This window comes from Hipposideros armiger, unplaced genomic scaffold, assembly GCF_001890085.2.
Source record: "Hipposideros armiger isolate ML-2016 unplaced genomic scaffold, ASM189008v1 scaffold_239, whole genome shotgun sequence".
Lineage (NCBI taxonomy): Eukaryota > Metazoa > Chordata > Mammalia > Chiroptera > Hipposideridae > Hipposideros > Hipposideros armiger.
The window spans coordinates 376,745-391,432 of record NW_017731589.1 but is presented as its reverse complement, the minus strand read 5'-3'; the positions used below and the strand labels follow the sequence as shown (position 1 = coordinate 391,432).

Below are 14,688 nucleotides of genomic sequence, written 5' to 3'. Positions count from 1 at the left end.
GGCGTATAAGACGACCCCCCACTTGGAGGCATATTTTTCAGGGCCAAAAAATCGTCTTATACGCCGGCAAATATGGTAGGCTATTTTTCTCAGAGTCTCACTTCCTAACAATTCTTATGCTACAAGGTACAGCTAGACCTGTTCTATGCTTATCTAAACTGTGTTTCAATCTTTTACCTATAATTACTATGTGGCTAAAGCTAAGTCTCTGCATCATAGCCTAAAGAATGGTTCGCATGGCTATCCAGCAATTATCCTCAACACTACTAGCTAAACAGGATCTCAAGACTCACAGGGTACATATTTTTACTATTACTAAGGGACTAGCAGTGTGACTAAAATTGATTTTAGTGTATAAAATAGAATTATAGTTCTATAATTCTATTATATATATATGACTTACTAAGTTGATTAAGGTAAATAAAATAATCAATATTGGGAGGGGAGTCAGGTCTTCATCCTACTGAGGGTGTCTAAAGGGGAATATAAATTTTCTAAGAGATAAAGCAGTATCTGTTTCTCAGTCAGAGCTTCAGAATTTATTACAACGGCAGTGTGCTTGGCCATGTCAGACACTGAGGTGCAGCCGGCTCCCAACAACTAACCCTCAAAGCTTTGTGAAATAACTCATCATGGCTTCCCGGGCACCCCTGCCTTTCTGTCCTGTTCAGCTGTGTCATCTCAGAGAATGCTTCTCGTGGGGACGATGACCTCAGTGGTGTCTACAATAGTAACCTGGAGTGTCTGCGTTCAGGAAGATCAACTCAAAGAGTTAAAGTTGAAATCCTTCCAATGCTCTTTTTCCTTATTTGGATGACGATTGCCACAGCAGGGGGAGAGAGAATATGGACCTTAGATTGCTTTAACTTCCCAGGTTAGTAGTGAAGCGTGTTGTTTTCTCTCCCCATTGAACAATCACATGGCCTGGGTGTCACTATCAGAAAGGCTGGGACATGCAGGGGAGTCGTAGACGTGGGTGGACACCACCCCTTGTTACACACTGTTACCGCTGTGTTTTGAATTCTTCCACATTCTTTCTGGGCAGTCTCTCAAGTGTGCTTAAAGAACAATGCAGTATGGACAAGTCCTGCTTAATATCAGTAATCTATTCCTGGAAAGAAAACGTTCTGTGTCACAGCATTAACAGGGACCTAGTTCCTATTTTTTATATGTAAAACAAATATAATGCAATATACATCAAACCCAAAGCCCATCAATTTTCTACATCACATATAAAATTTGACAGAGCACCTAAATATAAAAAAGTGTTTTTTAATACAAAAAGGTTAAAACATTGCTTTTCTATATACCTAAAAATGTTGTTTAGTTTATGAGAGAAACCTGTTTCGACGGCCATTTTGTAAAAAAGACAAGAGGTGAGTTTTGGTACCGCGTGGTGATGTAGTTAATACTGTAGTGTATACCAGAAATTCGCTAAGACAGCAGATCTTAAGTGTTCTCACACACACACATAAGGTAACAGTGTGAGACGATGGGTGTGTTAATTAACCTGATGGTGATAATCATTTCACAAAGTATGTATCAAATCATCACATTGTAAACTGTTAACATATGGAGTTTAATGTGTGAATTCCCTCAATAAAACTGGAGGGAAAAATAAAAATCAATAAAAAGACAGCAAGTGAGGCTGGGGAGCAAAACGAACATTGTTAGTCACAGTGTAAAATATTAGAACATTTTAGAAAAACGTCTGGCAGTTTCTATGCCCTTTATTAGAGTATTATGTCTTTCTTCATGTAGAGCTCAGTTTATTCTTGAAAATCTAACTTTTGGGTTGTTATTCTAAATCAGTAGTTTTTTCTTTCATCCTGTTTTCCAAACTGTTTTTATTCTATATGAAGGAATAAATAAATTTTAATAAATTTTATAACCACCCAATTTACTCATTTCAGTATTTCTAAAAAAAATAGTTTTCCATTTCCTTTTGATTATCTTGGGGTTTCTAGGTTTATCATAGACTCAGTAGCAAGTAATGATATTTTATCCCCCTGTTTCTAAAATGTACCCTTCACTGCTTCTTCTTGTGTAATTACATAGGTTGTTAATTTTTAAAAAGTGAGCCATTTTTGTGCTTTTATTTTTTATTGTAATTTTAAGGCATCTAATATTTGATCATTAATGCTGATGCTGGTTTTTGGCATTTAATTAATTCATTTTCAAATGAGTGTAGTACACTTTGTTTAGCTCTATTTCATTAAAAGTTTTTATCTGAGGTGGGAATTGGGGAAAACACCTTTTAATGTAGATTGTAATAATCCCATGATTTTTTCTTTTAACCTATTAATATTGTAAATTTTGTTAGTAAGTTCCCCAATATAGGTGATATGCATGTGTGAAGATATAAAAGGTTGGGTTTCAAGGAATGCAGACCGTTGCTATGGAGATACGCATGTAAGAAGTTTACTAGGACTGACTCTTGAGGGGGAAGCGAAGAACACGGGGGAAGCGAAGAACACGGGGTAAGGCAGAGGGCAGTTGGACTGAGATGTCACGACAAATGCCCACTCCACAGGGAGAGCTAAAGTTTGGGTGGATGTTCAGAGTGAAGGTGGGTAAGCTGGGCTTTATAATCCCATGGACCAGTTGTTGGATGTAAACTTCCCCTGGGAAGAATCCTTGACCTTACATAAAGCATCTGCTTTGAGCGGAAGCCAATTTCAGGACAGGGCTGACAGCTGGCCGCATCCCCAGCCGCTGGAGGAATAGGTCTTTCTGCTTTTATTTCATTCCTCTCAGTTGGAGACACAAATATTACTTTTCCTGCTTCATCCATGGGCCATCCGAAGAGAAGTCCCAGCATAGTTTTCAAGGTCTCCGTTTTGAAACTTCTTCTTGGCCAGGTCCCTCCACTCCTGTCCTTTCTGCACACTGGCCCAAGGCCATTACAGGGGACATTTTTCTCTGTGTCCTATCTTTTCTAGTAAGCGATGTGACTACAGCCTGAAGTAAGGGTAAGACAGGAGTGAGGAAGGAAAGGGCCACAGCTGAGTGAAGGGGTACATTTTATATTACATTGTGGAACTTATAGCAAGTTGTATTCTCATGGTTCAAGGCTATGCTGGGAAGTGGATCAAGGCAAATATATCTATATCTATATCTATATCTATCTATCTATCTATCTATCTATCTATCTATCTATCTATCTATCTATCTATCTATCAGACTTCCTGAAGTTATATTAAGATGTATGTGACGATTGTTCTGTGTCAAAGGTTTCCTTATAAAGCAGTAATGTTCAATAGAATGTTCTGTCCAACATGGTAACCACTAACCAGATGTGACTATTGAGTCCTTGAAATGTGGCTAGTGTGATGGAGGATATAATTTTTACATTTTTTAAATATTAATTCATATAATTAAATGGCCTCATGTGGCTAGTGGCTACCATATTGGACAGCATAGTTACCGAGTATATCATTTTTAATAAGATGATACAAAGCATTGTGTTTGTTGAAGGAGAGGGTACACAGGTAAAAAAAACATGATGAAAAAATGCAAAGTAAAAGGAACAAATTGATTTAACACCAAAAAATTCTAAACACTGGGTTGTATAAAAATTGCAGTGGCCTCTTTTAGGCCTGTTAAGACTTTTGCCCTGTTAAGCGGTTTTCAACTCACCATTATATTTTAGAATCACTAAAATTTCACAAGATTTTAACCTCAAGGTAGCCCTCACCATTCAAACTCGCACAATTTGAATATTTGTTATAAACAACTTTGCCCAAAATGTAGTTTTTGAATTGAAAATCCACTCTAGCAAATCTGGCCGTGCTTACCTATAAAAGTGATAAGTTGCACGTGAGCCTGGGAAAGAGGCCGCAGAGTGACCTGTATTCCTATCTCAGCGGTTTCCTGGCAGGATCGTGTCTTAGGCCTGTTCGGGTGGCTTTATTGGGGTTCTTTATCGATGTACTCCTTCACTTCCTCTGCCCCCCACCCTCACTCCCCTAGTGCATAGAAGCAGAATAACTGCAATTGTGGTTAACACGAGTGGGAGAGGAAACTGGCTGTGAACTCTCAGGGGAGCCCACTGAAATCTTCACACGATCTGTTTCCTGATACCTTCTCGCATCCTGTGCTCAGGACCCTGTCAGCCCTCGCCCTGTTATTTCCTCACTAACCACTTCCTTTGGTTTTTACTTCTTGCTCTCTCTGAGTTCAACTATATCTTGAGAACTTGGTTTCTAGATGTTTTCTTTGCCAAGAGTAAAAAAATAGCTGGTTTTTGTGGTTCAGCCTGCGTCAAGAAACTGCAAGACCCAGGGTTGCTTCTGAGGTAAGCTCTGGCCTCTGGGAGGGCAGAGAACTGTCTTATCTGGTATGACCTGGAGGGGCTGAAATTCCACTCAGCCCACCGTCCACTATCCTGAGCTATTGTTTCTCTCTGATGAGTAAAGGGTTTCCAGGAGGAAAGCAGGTAGGCAAAGAAAACAACATACAAGGAGAGATTGAGAAGGAGGTCAACAGAGCCAAATACACATCTGAGTAGCTCTAGCTGTGAGTTACAGATTCAGGCCCTCAAGTACCATTTATTGGCGGGAAGGTTCCTTTGATGTAGTCATGACTCATTGGGCAGCATCTTATAAAAGAGATGAGCTCTGTGGGTCTAACTTGCTACCAGATCTTGGGTTTGAACACCATCCATGGAAATTGCAGAGACTGACCTATTCTAGATCAGTTGTTGAGTTAGCTCTATTGCTAACTTGCCCGCTTCCTCCTGCCCCCAAACGCTCCCCCACATATTTCTAGTTACCCAGAGTCCATCAGAGACCACATATGGCCGAAACACACCCTCCATCAATCCAGTAGGGCATTGGAATCAGATAGCTTCATTTCCTGTTGGGCCAGTGACCAGCTATGTGCCCTCAGGCAAACCTGACCCTAATTTCCTTCATCTTAAGATGGGAAAATTAAACTACTCATAGGAAGGTGAGAACTAATGGAAAAACATGTAAAGCATGTTGTCCAAAGCCTAGCAATCACTTACAAGACTTAGCCTGCATCAGAATCACAGGAAGGGCTTGTTAAAACACACAGGACCAGCCAACATCTCTGGCGTTTCTGAATTTTAGGTGGAGTTTTAAAAAATTGTATTTCTAACAAGTTCCCAGGTGACGCTAATCTGCGGGCCAAGGACCTCACTTGAGTACTACTGCCCTAGGGCACTGTGGCCATTTGCATTGTTGAAGTTGGGTCACCATGTCTGAGTTCCAGCTGTGGAATTGGAGCCCTGTACCCACCTACAAACAGAAGTAGAAGGTTTATCTCTGAGGCACCTCAACTTCCTGGCTTTGAGCTCTACATAGAACATTTAGTCTGTTGTTTGATTGCCCAAAGCACCCCTACATTTCATTTCTTATAGATACATCTTAGATCATAGGGTCCTGTGCTTTTTCACCTAAAAGTTTTAAATTTCAGATGTGCTTTGTCTATCCTTTTTAGCTGGTTTAACCAGAGGTGAAAGACCTTCTACAGATGGTAGTTTTCAAACTCTATCATGCATCAGACTCATTTTAAGGGTTTGTTTAAACATACATTACTGAACTCCACTCCCAGAGTTTCTGATTCAGAACGTTTGGGATGCAGCCCAAACTCTGCATTTCTAACAGGTTTCCAGTTTGTGCTCATGCTGCTGATCCATGGCCCACACTTTGGGAACCACTGGTCTAGTGCACAGTTATTCTGCAAAGCAGCTAATAACACTAGTTTCCATGACTCTGGGGATCATCAGTAAACGGACCGTTCACATAAACTCTGAGTCAGAAGCCTCTGATGCTCCCATCATGAGGCAGAGGGTACTGTCTGTAAAGGAAAAAAGAAGAAACCAACCTGGCTTCATCTCTATAGGCGTCATCATATATTACCAAGAAGACAAAACCGACACACATGGAAAAATGGAGTCCAAGAGGCAGTGTCTGATTGACGGGGAGGAAAATTCATCAATGATCTCAAGTTGTCTTAGAGGAGGTCCCAGAGGGAGTTTTCACTAACAGTGGGGGGATTTAGATATGTAGGGAGCTTTGGGGACAAATAGACAGGTGGGAGGAAATACCATGAATGATGGCTTGAAGGTAGAAGCAAGCATTACATGGTTGGAAAACGTAAACGGGTAACCTGGGTGGAGCAGCAACATCTACCATTTATTTAATGACTTCTGGCTAGACACACTGTGTTATAGCTTCTTGTTTAACACTTACAGCAACACTGGGAAGGAGGCATTATGACCTCCGTTTCTAAATGGGTCAAACTAAGATTCGGAAAGATGAGCAACTTGCCCAAATTGACACAGAGCACGAGTGTGGGGCAGAGGCTGGAATCTGACTTTCAGGACCCCAAGCCTAGTGCTGTGTCTCTTATCCGTGGGCAAAGTAGAAGGAGTTGGGGCTGTGAAGAAGGTTTGTAGCCTGATGTAAATCTGCCAATTCCAGGCCAAGGAGCATGAACTGTGACCTCTGGCGCTGACAGTCTCTTGAGCAACGTGATAAATTTGAGTTACATAACGTTGGTGTGGTAAATGTAGATTGAATTAAAGAAGCGAGACTGGGACAGCAGGGAAGTTACTCTGTATCCACATGAACTTCCCCTTTTCTCCCTCGTTCCCAGCTCTCTCTGGCTCCCCACACCGAGTGTTTCGCTTACTAACCATTACTAGCCTGTGCCTCTCTCCGCCATTTCCTTTCTCCCTTTCCTTTCTCTCTTTCTTGAACAATGTCCTTTTAGCAATCCTGGTCCCCGTTCCTTCCCTCATGATATAAGGTGATCTGCAGTACCCAGCTTTTCTAGAACATTTTCCTTCCATCTTGGCTTGGGGTCCTGACAGATTCCAGAACTGATGGGTCCTGAAGATCACAAAGAATAGAGCAGGTGCACTGGCTTTTCTGGAAAGGCCACTTGAGGCTCAATTGCTCCACCCAAAGTACACACAGGCCCCATGATGGGCACCCCCAGCCCATTCCCAGCTTCTCTGTCTGAGTTGAGCATCTCTATGGAGGAATTTGCTTCAGAGGTTAAGTTAATCTGGAGACTAAGCAATGATTTCCTTTTCTGAGATATGGAAAAAGTTTCAGCGTGCAGGCAGACTGTCAGGCTGGGGTGGTCAGAGATGGTTGCAAGATCCTCTTTTCCTAAAAGCATGACCCACTGGCCATGAGACATTCTTATGCAATGACAGGAATTTGAATTTCTACCAAGAGAATTGTATCGATGTTCGAAAGGAGAGTGTATTAACTCCAAAAGCCCTTATTCTACTGCATTAAAATATGTAGAGACTTTTTTAAAAAAGATTTTTATTGGGGTATTAGGGGATGGGAACAGTGCTGGGGAATTGGGGGAAGGGGAACAGACAAGTTGCTGTCCTTTTATTCTTCAGTCTAGTTGTGGAGTACATTGCTTCACTGGCCCAAGTTGGCACCATCATTGTGCTTTTCCTGGGTGAGGCAGATCAGCCACCGGCTTCTGGATGGCCGCTCACAGCGGCTGATGGCAGCTCATGCTGGTTGCTGGCTACACACGGTAGCCCATGGCAACCCACTGCTACAGGGGCTGCAGCCTACGCCATTGCCAGCAACTCACGGCAGCCCAGCTCCAGGTTGAGCTGTTGTTCAGCATCTTAGCTGTAGAGGGCAGTGTCACTGGCCCTCATATGTGGGATCTGAACCAGGGCCCTCTGGCATCCCAAGCCAGCTCTTAACCAATGTGCCACTCGGCCGGCCCTGTAGAGACTTTTTTAGCCTTTCCCTAAAATTATCTCTGCCCTTTTCTGTTGATACATTAGACCTTACCCTTTCTGAGTGGTACCATAATAACTTTAGCCCCAGCTAGCACGGGGCACTGGTTTTCCCATGAGCCTGTCAGCATTTGATTTGCCCATTGTCACCTTGGGACTTATGCCTCCCATTAATATACAAACAGAGTGGAAAGAATGTGTCTGAGGGTCAGAAGATGAAGGATATGGGCAGGAGGCTGCCACCATGTTTGATGGCCATGGGCAAAGCTTGTAGAGCCCCTGATTCTCACTTGGCCTAAGACCTCTTCCTATTATGACACTGAAGGTTTCCAATATCTCTGGCCTTACCTGGTGAGCATGAGCGAAAGCCCTGGCCCACTGATCAGTCGAGGCTGGTTTCATTCTCAGAGACCTGGTTGGAACTTGGTCCTAACTCTGCAGACCTGATTCAGAGGACTAGAGATACCAAATGGGAGACCATGAGTAGTGATCAGACCAGGGACATTGACAGATCTGGGAGGCTTGGACTCAAGAGCCCTGTCAGGGCAGTATCAATGGAAGTCTTATGGTCTTGACTCTTAGTTCACCAGAGAAGTGTTGAGTTGGACATATTTAAGGGTGAATTCAGTAAATTTATCCACCTCTTGGCACAAAATTACCAAAGAGACAAGGGGTACACAGCCCCTTCCTGGTATTCCAGATCCCTTTCTCACCGCGCCACAAACCAGACTATCCACTTTAATATTCTATTAATTTTTACCTATTTCCCAGTGGCAGTGGTGGAAGCCTGGACAGGAACGAAAGGAGTCAGCAGTCAGCGACTGGCTCCACCATCCCCCCGTCCCCGCCCCCTATCGCCACTCTCCTAACACTTTGACACTAGGTTTGGACAATGCCTTCTACTATCTTCAGTTCTCCCCCTTTGCAATTTAACACTTTTTATTTACACATATTCTCCATTCCTCACCAAAGTCAGCATTCTTTTATCAGATATTGTCTAAAAATTCAGAAATAATAGATGCAAAACCAATGAACTACTGGAGTTGTAATTAGTAAAAGTTTATTGTGCACACACCAAAATGACAGCTTGCAAACTGGGAGTACTCAAACCGAAATGTGGAATGAGGCTCAGGGGTATATTGTTATAAAGTAGCTTATATAGTGAGAAGGCAGTGGCTTTATTCTTTACAGTGACTGCTTATAATATTAGAATTTTCTTGAAAGATAGGGAATTGGTTAGTAGTTGCACACATCAATTTTGGGCAACAGTTTAGGTTTTGTTTTTGATTTCCAGAGGCATAAGCAAGAAATGACCCAGGTCAAGTTAGTCTTGCAAAATAAGCTACAGACATTAAGCTTTGTTTGTGTGGCTTAACTGGTTTGTCTGCTCAGGAAATCTTTAAGACTGGTCCAGAAAATAAATTTATTTTGATTTTAACAATACAATATGGGTAGCATTAATGTAAATATTAGCACATCGTCAGGAAGTCTGTGGTACCCAATTGATATTACACCATTTCTCAAAAGTGTCTCAAATTATGAGAACAAGGCTATTTGTTTTTCATTTGTGTGTGTGAGTGCGGCCACATTACCTCCTGTTTTCGCCACAGTTGTTTCCTGCCTCACCTCCTTCACCTTTTGCCTCCGCCTTTCCCCACCCCCACCCCCATCACATAATATTGTGGTTACTTCACAGGATAGAGTTAGAATGTTGGGCCCATGTCCCTGATAGAAAACAAAATTAATGAAATATGAATAATAGAGCACAAACGAGTGTATCAAAATTTAAAAACTAAAGCTGAGTCTTTCAAATGAATGATCAAATTCTACTGATACTGATCAAGATCAAGAAGAGAATGAACTCAATTAAAATATTAAGAACTTAACAAGGAATATACCTATATATTCAAAGGCGATTTAAAATTTAAAGAGAATTCTATGAATAAATTATGCAAATAAAGTTGAAAATACAGATGAATGGATAATAAAAAAGATAAAAGTGACCACTAAAAAGATAAAAAAGATAACAAAAATATAGATGAATGGATAAATAGAAATTATGGGATTTCAGGTATCAAAGAAAGCAATGGCATTATTATTCCCATGGAAAGAAATACTTTCTTGTTCTTTCCCAAACTATGTTCTTTAAATATTTGATTCCTTTAAAATTTTCTATCAATATAGGCCAATTGTAAGCAAGACCAATGTTTTAAGAACATACCAAAGACTATGCTCCCATATTCAACAATGGCGTAATTTTAACAAGCTTTTGTTTTTCCCCCTCAAATTATTACCATTGCTCAAATTTGCTCCCTTTGAGCTCAGGTGCTCATTTCAAACTGTTTCCATTTCTCACAGTATATCTGACCTTCTTCAGTAGCACTGACCTTGGATTAGGAGCCCTAAATGAAAATCAGTGTCTTTATTTTATGTCGGCCACTTTTAGCTTGTCCATTACCCTAATCACCAGACTGGGGCCCTTTGAAAAACAAAACTCATTCTCAGGTCAAGTTGTGATCCCTGGAAACAGTCAAAAGTTGTGGTGCAGACACACCACAGGACCACACAGGGAACATGAGAAGTACCCCGTACCCAGGTGCTCTTTTGCCATGTGAATCTGAGAGCCACTGGTGCCTGTGGCTGGACCTTTGGTTGAGGGTAGCAGCTGGTCAGATACCACCAGGCCGAGAGAGACCCAGGAGACTAAATACCCTAATCTGATTCTCATAGTTCCCACAGATCCTCAGCTGGTCTCCCCAGTGGCAGAGCTCAAGCAGAATTCAGAGGACAATGGAACCACTGATGTGGTCCCTACAGGTCAGCCTGGCAGCACAGAATGATGGAGAAGGCTGGAGAGTGGGTCTGCTGGAGGGTGGGGGACGAAAACATCTGGCACAGAAGCTATCTTAACTTACAGTCAGGAGAATTTTAAGCTAGCACATAGAAAACGACAGAGAAAGAGAAAAGCAGGAGACTTGGCCAATTTGCAGATCTCCGCAAGCCACAGAACAATCTCACTAGAGGAAACTGACAGTTACAAAATGATGATTACGGGAGATGCTGACACTCAAAAGAGGATGAGTTCTGGTCTTGAAATTCCTTACGTTTGGGACTTTAAGCCATATACAACTTTACAATTTTGTAATTTCTTAAATTTGTTGGTGTTTGCAGGGTGGGGCAGTTCATGGAGAATGGTAGGGAGTGACTAGAGAGATGTTTAATGAATCAGTAAATTGAGAAAAAAATTGTGACTTCTTGAACAAATGACATACTTTTGAAAGTAACATCCTAATTCTATCAAAAAGTTGGCCAAAGATGTCCTCTTGGCCTCTTCCCTTTCATTTCTTATTTTTAACTCATATTTCAGCTTTAGTGGTTTAATTTTGTCCCCTTTTTCCTGCACACGCTTCCAGTATGCCTGATTACACTCCCCTTCCACTCCTTGAATTTCCTTTTCTAATTGATCAGCATACATTTTCTTCAGGGTCTTAGCCAGATTATCCAGCTTTTCCTCTGTGGCCTTGTAGATGGCATCAGAAAAGTGAACTGAACAGGCCGAAAACTCAACAACTCTTCTTGCATCTCTAAGAGACCCCTGTGAAGTGGACACAAGGCAAATTGCTACCCCCAAGATTGGAGCGACAGACAGGCAAATACCGGGAGGCATGGTTTACCAGGGAGGACTGCAGTGGGAACCAGTGCTGCGTAGGAAAATCTGAGCTATAAGTGAATTGTTGGAGGCTCAGCGTGGACAACCCTGAGAGTTCCAAACTGGGTACCCCACACTTTTGTGAGTTTTACTTCTAGGAGCTCAACCAGGTTATCACGGTAAATATCAAGAAGGAAATACCCTGGTGCTCCTAGCAGGGGGAGGAGAAAAGGAATCATTTGGAAATGTGCCACTTAACAAGGCCAGCCTTTAGGAGAAGCTAGTTTACCAGAGCTTAACCTACTGGGGGTTTATCAGAGCCTAACTGAACTGGAAGAAGAGAAATACCCAACAATGATCAGCTCCAAGCCTTCCATATAAGAGAAGGAAAATACCCAACTCCAGTCCACTCTAGCCATCTTGTCCCTCCTAAGGGGGACAGAAAACTGAAACACTTGTGAAGCTCACAGTCCAGAGGCGCAGGCTCACTAAAACTGAGACCTAATCACAGGACTACAGAATGCTTCTCCTCCTCCACATCCTGTCACCACATTACTAAAGGTTTATTGACAACAGTTCCGTTCCCCCAGTACATCATGTCCAGCTAGCAAGAAAAAGTTACATGGCGTACTAAAAGGCAAAAAACATACTTTGAAGAAGACGAAGCAAGCATCAGAGCCAGACATGGCAGGGGTGTTGGAATTTCCAGACCAGGAACTTAAGGCAACCATGATTCACATGCTAAGGGATAAATTAAATGGAATGCAAGAATAGATGGACAGCGTAAGCAGAACAATGGAAATCCTAAGAAAGAACAAAAAATGAATGCTTTAGATTAAAACCAGTGTAACAGCAATGAAGGGCCTTTGATGGGCTTATTAGACATGCCTCATTATAGTCTTCAGTTCTATTTCCTGCCAAAAGAAACCAGGGCTTCTTGGAGAAATTACTGATTCTAAGTTTGGGACAGGAAATGTATTACATGACCTGGGATCATCTTACTGGACTTTATTTTTTTTTTGTATCCTGATTCAAACAAAATATAAATAAATTATGAGATGATTCATGAAATCTAAACACTGATGACAGGACATTTGATAAAATTAAAGATTCATATAGTACCTTAGGTATCATGGTTATATTTTTTAAAATAATCTTATCTTTTGGATATACATACTATAATATTTACAGATGAAATTATGGGATGCCTAGTATTTGCTTGCCAATCACCCAGGGGTGGGATGGAAAGTGGGCTGCATTGTACAATACATGAATCCTCCCTGTGTCCAGCATAACCCCACTGTAGACACTTCCTATCCATTAGTCACTTAGCAGGCATCTCAATTATCATATTGATTATTGTGATATGGCAGCGCTTGTATTCAAGTAACCCTTATTTCAGTTAATAATGGTCCCAAAGTGCAAGTGCGGCAATGGTAACAATTAGGATATGCCAAGGGGTGTTGGGAGCCATGCAGGCTGGCTTTGGTGAAGCATAACTTGTTTTGCTTCTTGTTTTGTTCCTTTCTGCACCTGGAGAGTGCTTACTTAACGCTGAGGTATGTGGTGAGAATGGCCAGCTCCTTAGGAGACACTATAGATAGATGGCTATCTGGGTTAATGGAAGAAAGTGTCCTGGGAAACTGACCCTCTAAGGTCCCTCTGATCTTTAAGTCTCCAGTAGATAGTTAATGATCTGCTTCTGAATGAGGTAATGCATAGTTGTCCCTGCTGTGTTGCACGAACTCTGGATGTATATAATGGTGAGGGGAAATAAACTCCGGGCTGGTTGCTAAGAATGCTTCCAGTCCTCCCGGACCCCTTTTGTCCCTTTGTTTCCTTTTAAACCTCGCCCCCCACTTCAGGTACTGTTCTTTGGAACGCCGAGGCAGGACCCCGGCAAAAGGGAAGCCATCAAATGCTGCCTTTAAGTGAAAAGCTACATACAGGAAAAAAAACATAGTCTATATAGGGTTTGGTATAGCTGTGATTTCAGGCATCCAATGGGGGTCTTGGAACATCTCACTAGTGGATAAGGGCGGGACAACTATATAGTTCAGCTATCCAAAATTAGAGGATTAGAGGCTATTTAATATGAACATATTTTTTTCTTTTTATGTGTCTTGTTTTTCAGATGCAATATATCAATGATTTTATATCCTGTTTATCACGCCTAACATCATAAAGAATTCTTCTATGATTAAAATTTTTGTAAACATCAAGAAAAGGCCTGTTCTGTAAATAGTAGAGGCATGGACATCACACTAATACGTCTCATAGCTTCCCCTCCTGCAACCTCCCCATTCCCATGCGGACTCCCTATCGCTCTTCCCTCGTGTCCCCACCCCCACTCCCACACTCACAGAAGCACATTGTCTCTCTTCTCAGTTACTCTCACCTTCTCTTGCAAAATTGATGAAACCTAAGTTCTCTTCAAGCAAGCTGCCTGAACTGGTACTCTTGCAAAGTTTGTTTGCAGAAAAGTGTTTATTCTCTCTGAAATCTCTGGGTCTGTCAACCTTTAATCACTCAGATTGAGTGGAGCCCATGAAGATAGCATTTGCATTTAAATAGAAAAAAATATTTCCTGCTATGTAGATTGGTGTTTCAGTTTTGCCTACCTGAAACCTTTTCCTCCATGCACCTGCTGTGCTACCAAGATTGCCAAAGTTGTAGCCATTGCTTTGGGTTTAGTGTTTACTCCAGAAGGTCCTGTGAAATGGTCCAAACTTTGTATTAATATATGTATTACTATATGTTATGGTAGTATTAATACTATAATATTATTACTAAATTATTAATACTAAATTAATACTATAATAACATATAGTATAATATATGTTATGGTATGTCACTAAGATCCACCCCACCAGCACTTTAGGACTGAAACTCCCAGCCTCCCAGCAGACGAGAGTGTTGATGGCTGACAGCTCCCAGCTGAACCTCCCCCACAACTGTAAGCCACACCTTCATGATTATGCTCAGCTGAAGAGATTCACCTCCTCCAAGATCACCCCCTCCCCACTTCCCAGGGCAGCTCACCTCTTATGACTGGTCGATGTAGAGGTATAAAGAAAGGGCTGACCTCCTGCCCCAGTTTGCAGCAGCTCTACAGGGTCATCTTAGCTCGGGCTGCCATCAGGGTGGCTGAAATCTTTGCTGTGACTCCTTACAGCCCAATGTCTCCTGCCCAATCCTGCTTCCTTCACTCTCCCACAGGCGTGGATCCCAAGAGCACTCCTAAATAAATTTCACGCATGTACCTCTTCATCTCAGAATCTGCCTCCTGGTG

The 14,688-nt window shown here is 41.8% G+C and overlaps 1 protein-coding gene across 2 annotated transcripts in view; it reads right to left on the bottom strand.

Moving 5' to 3' along the window:
• The window catches only part of GIMAP2 (GTPase, IMAP family member 2), a 19,566-nt gene extending 4,878 nt beyond the window's left edge, over positions 1-14,688 (bottom strand). The window contains exons 1-2 of one of the 2 annotated variants that reach the window (XM_019655341.1): positions 14,439-14,688; positions 14,018-14,108 (exon numbers count right to left, since the gene is read on the bottom strand). In XM_019655341.1, coding sequence (XP_019510886.1) covers positions 14,018-14,036 — 19 coding nt within the window. In that variant the 5' untranslated portion in view covers positions 14,037-14,108; positions 14,439-14,688. Of the gene's footprint in view, positions 1-3,797; positions 3,908-14,017; positions 14,109-14,438 lie in introns of those variants that run through there. The other variant, XM_019655347.1, reaches the window with a different exon arrangement.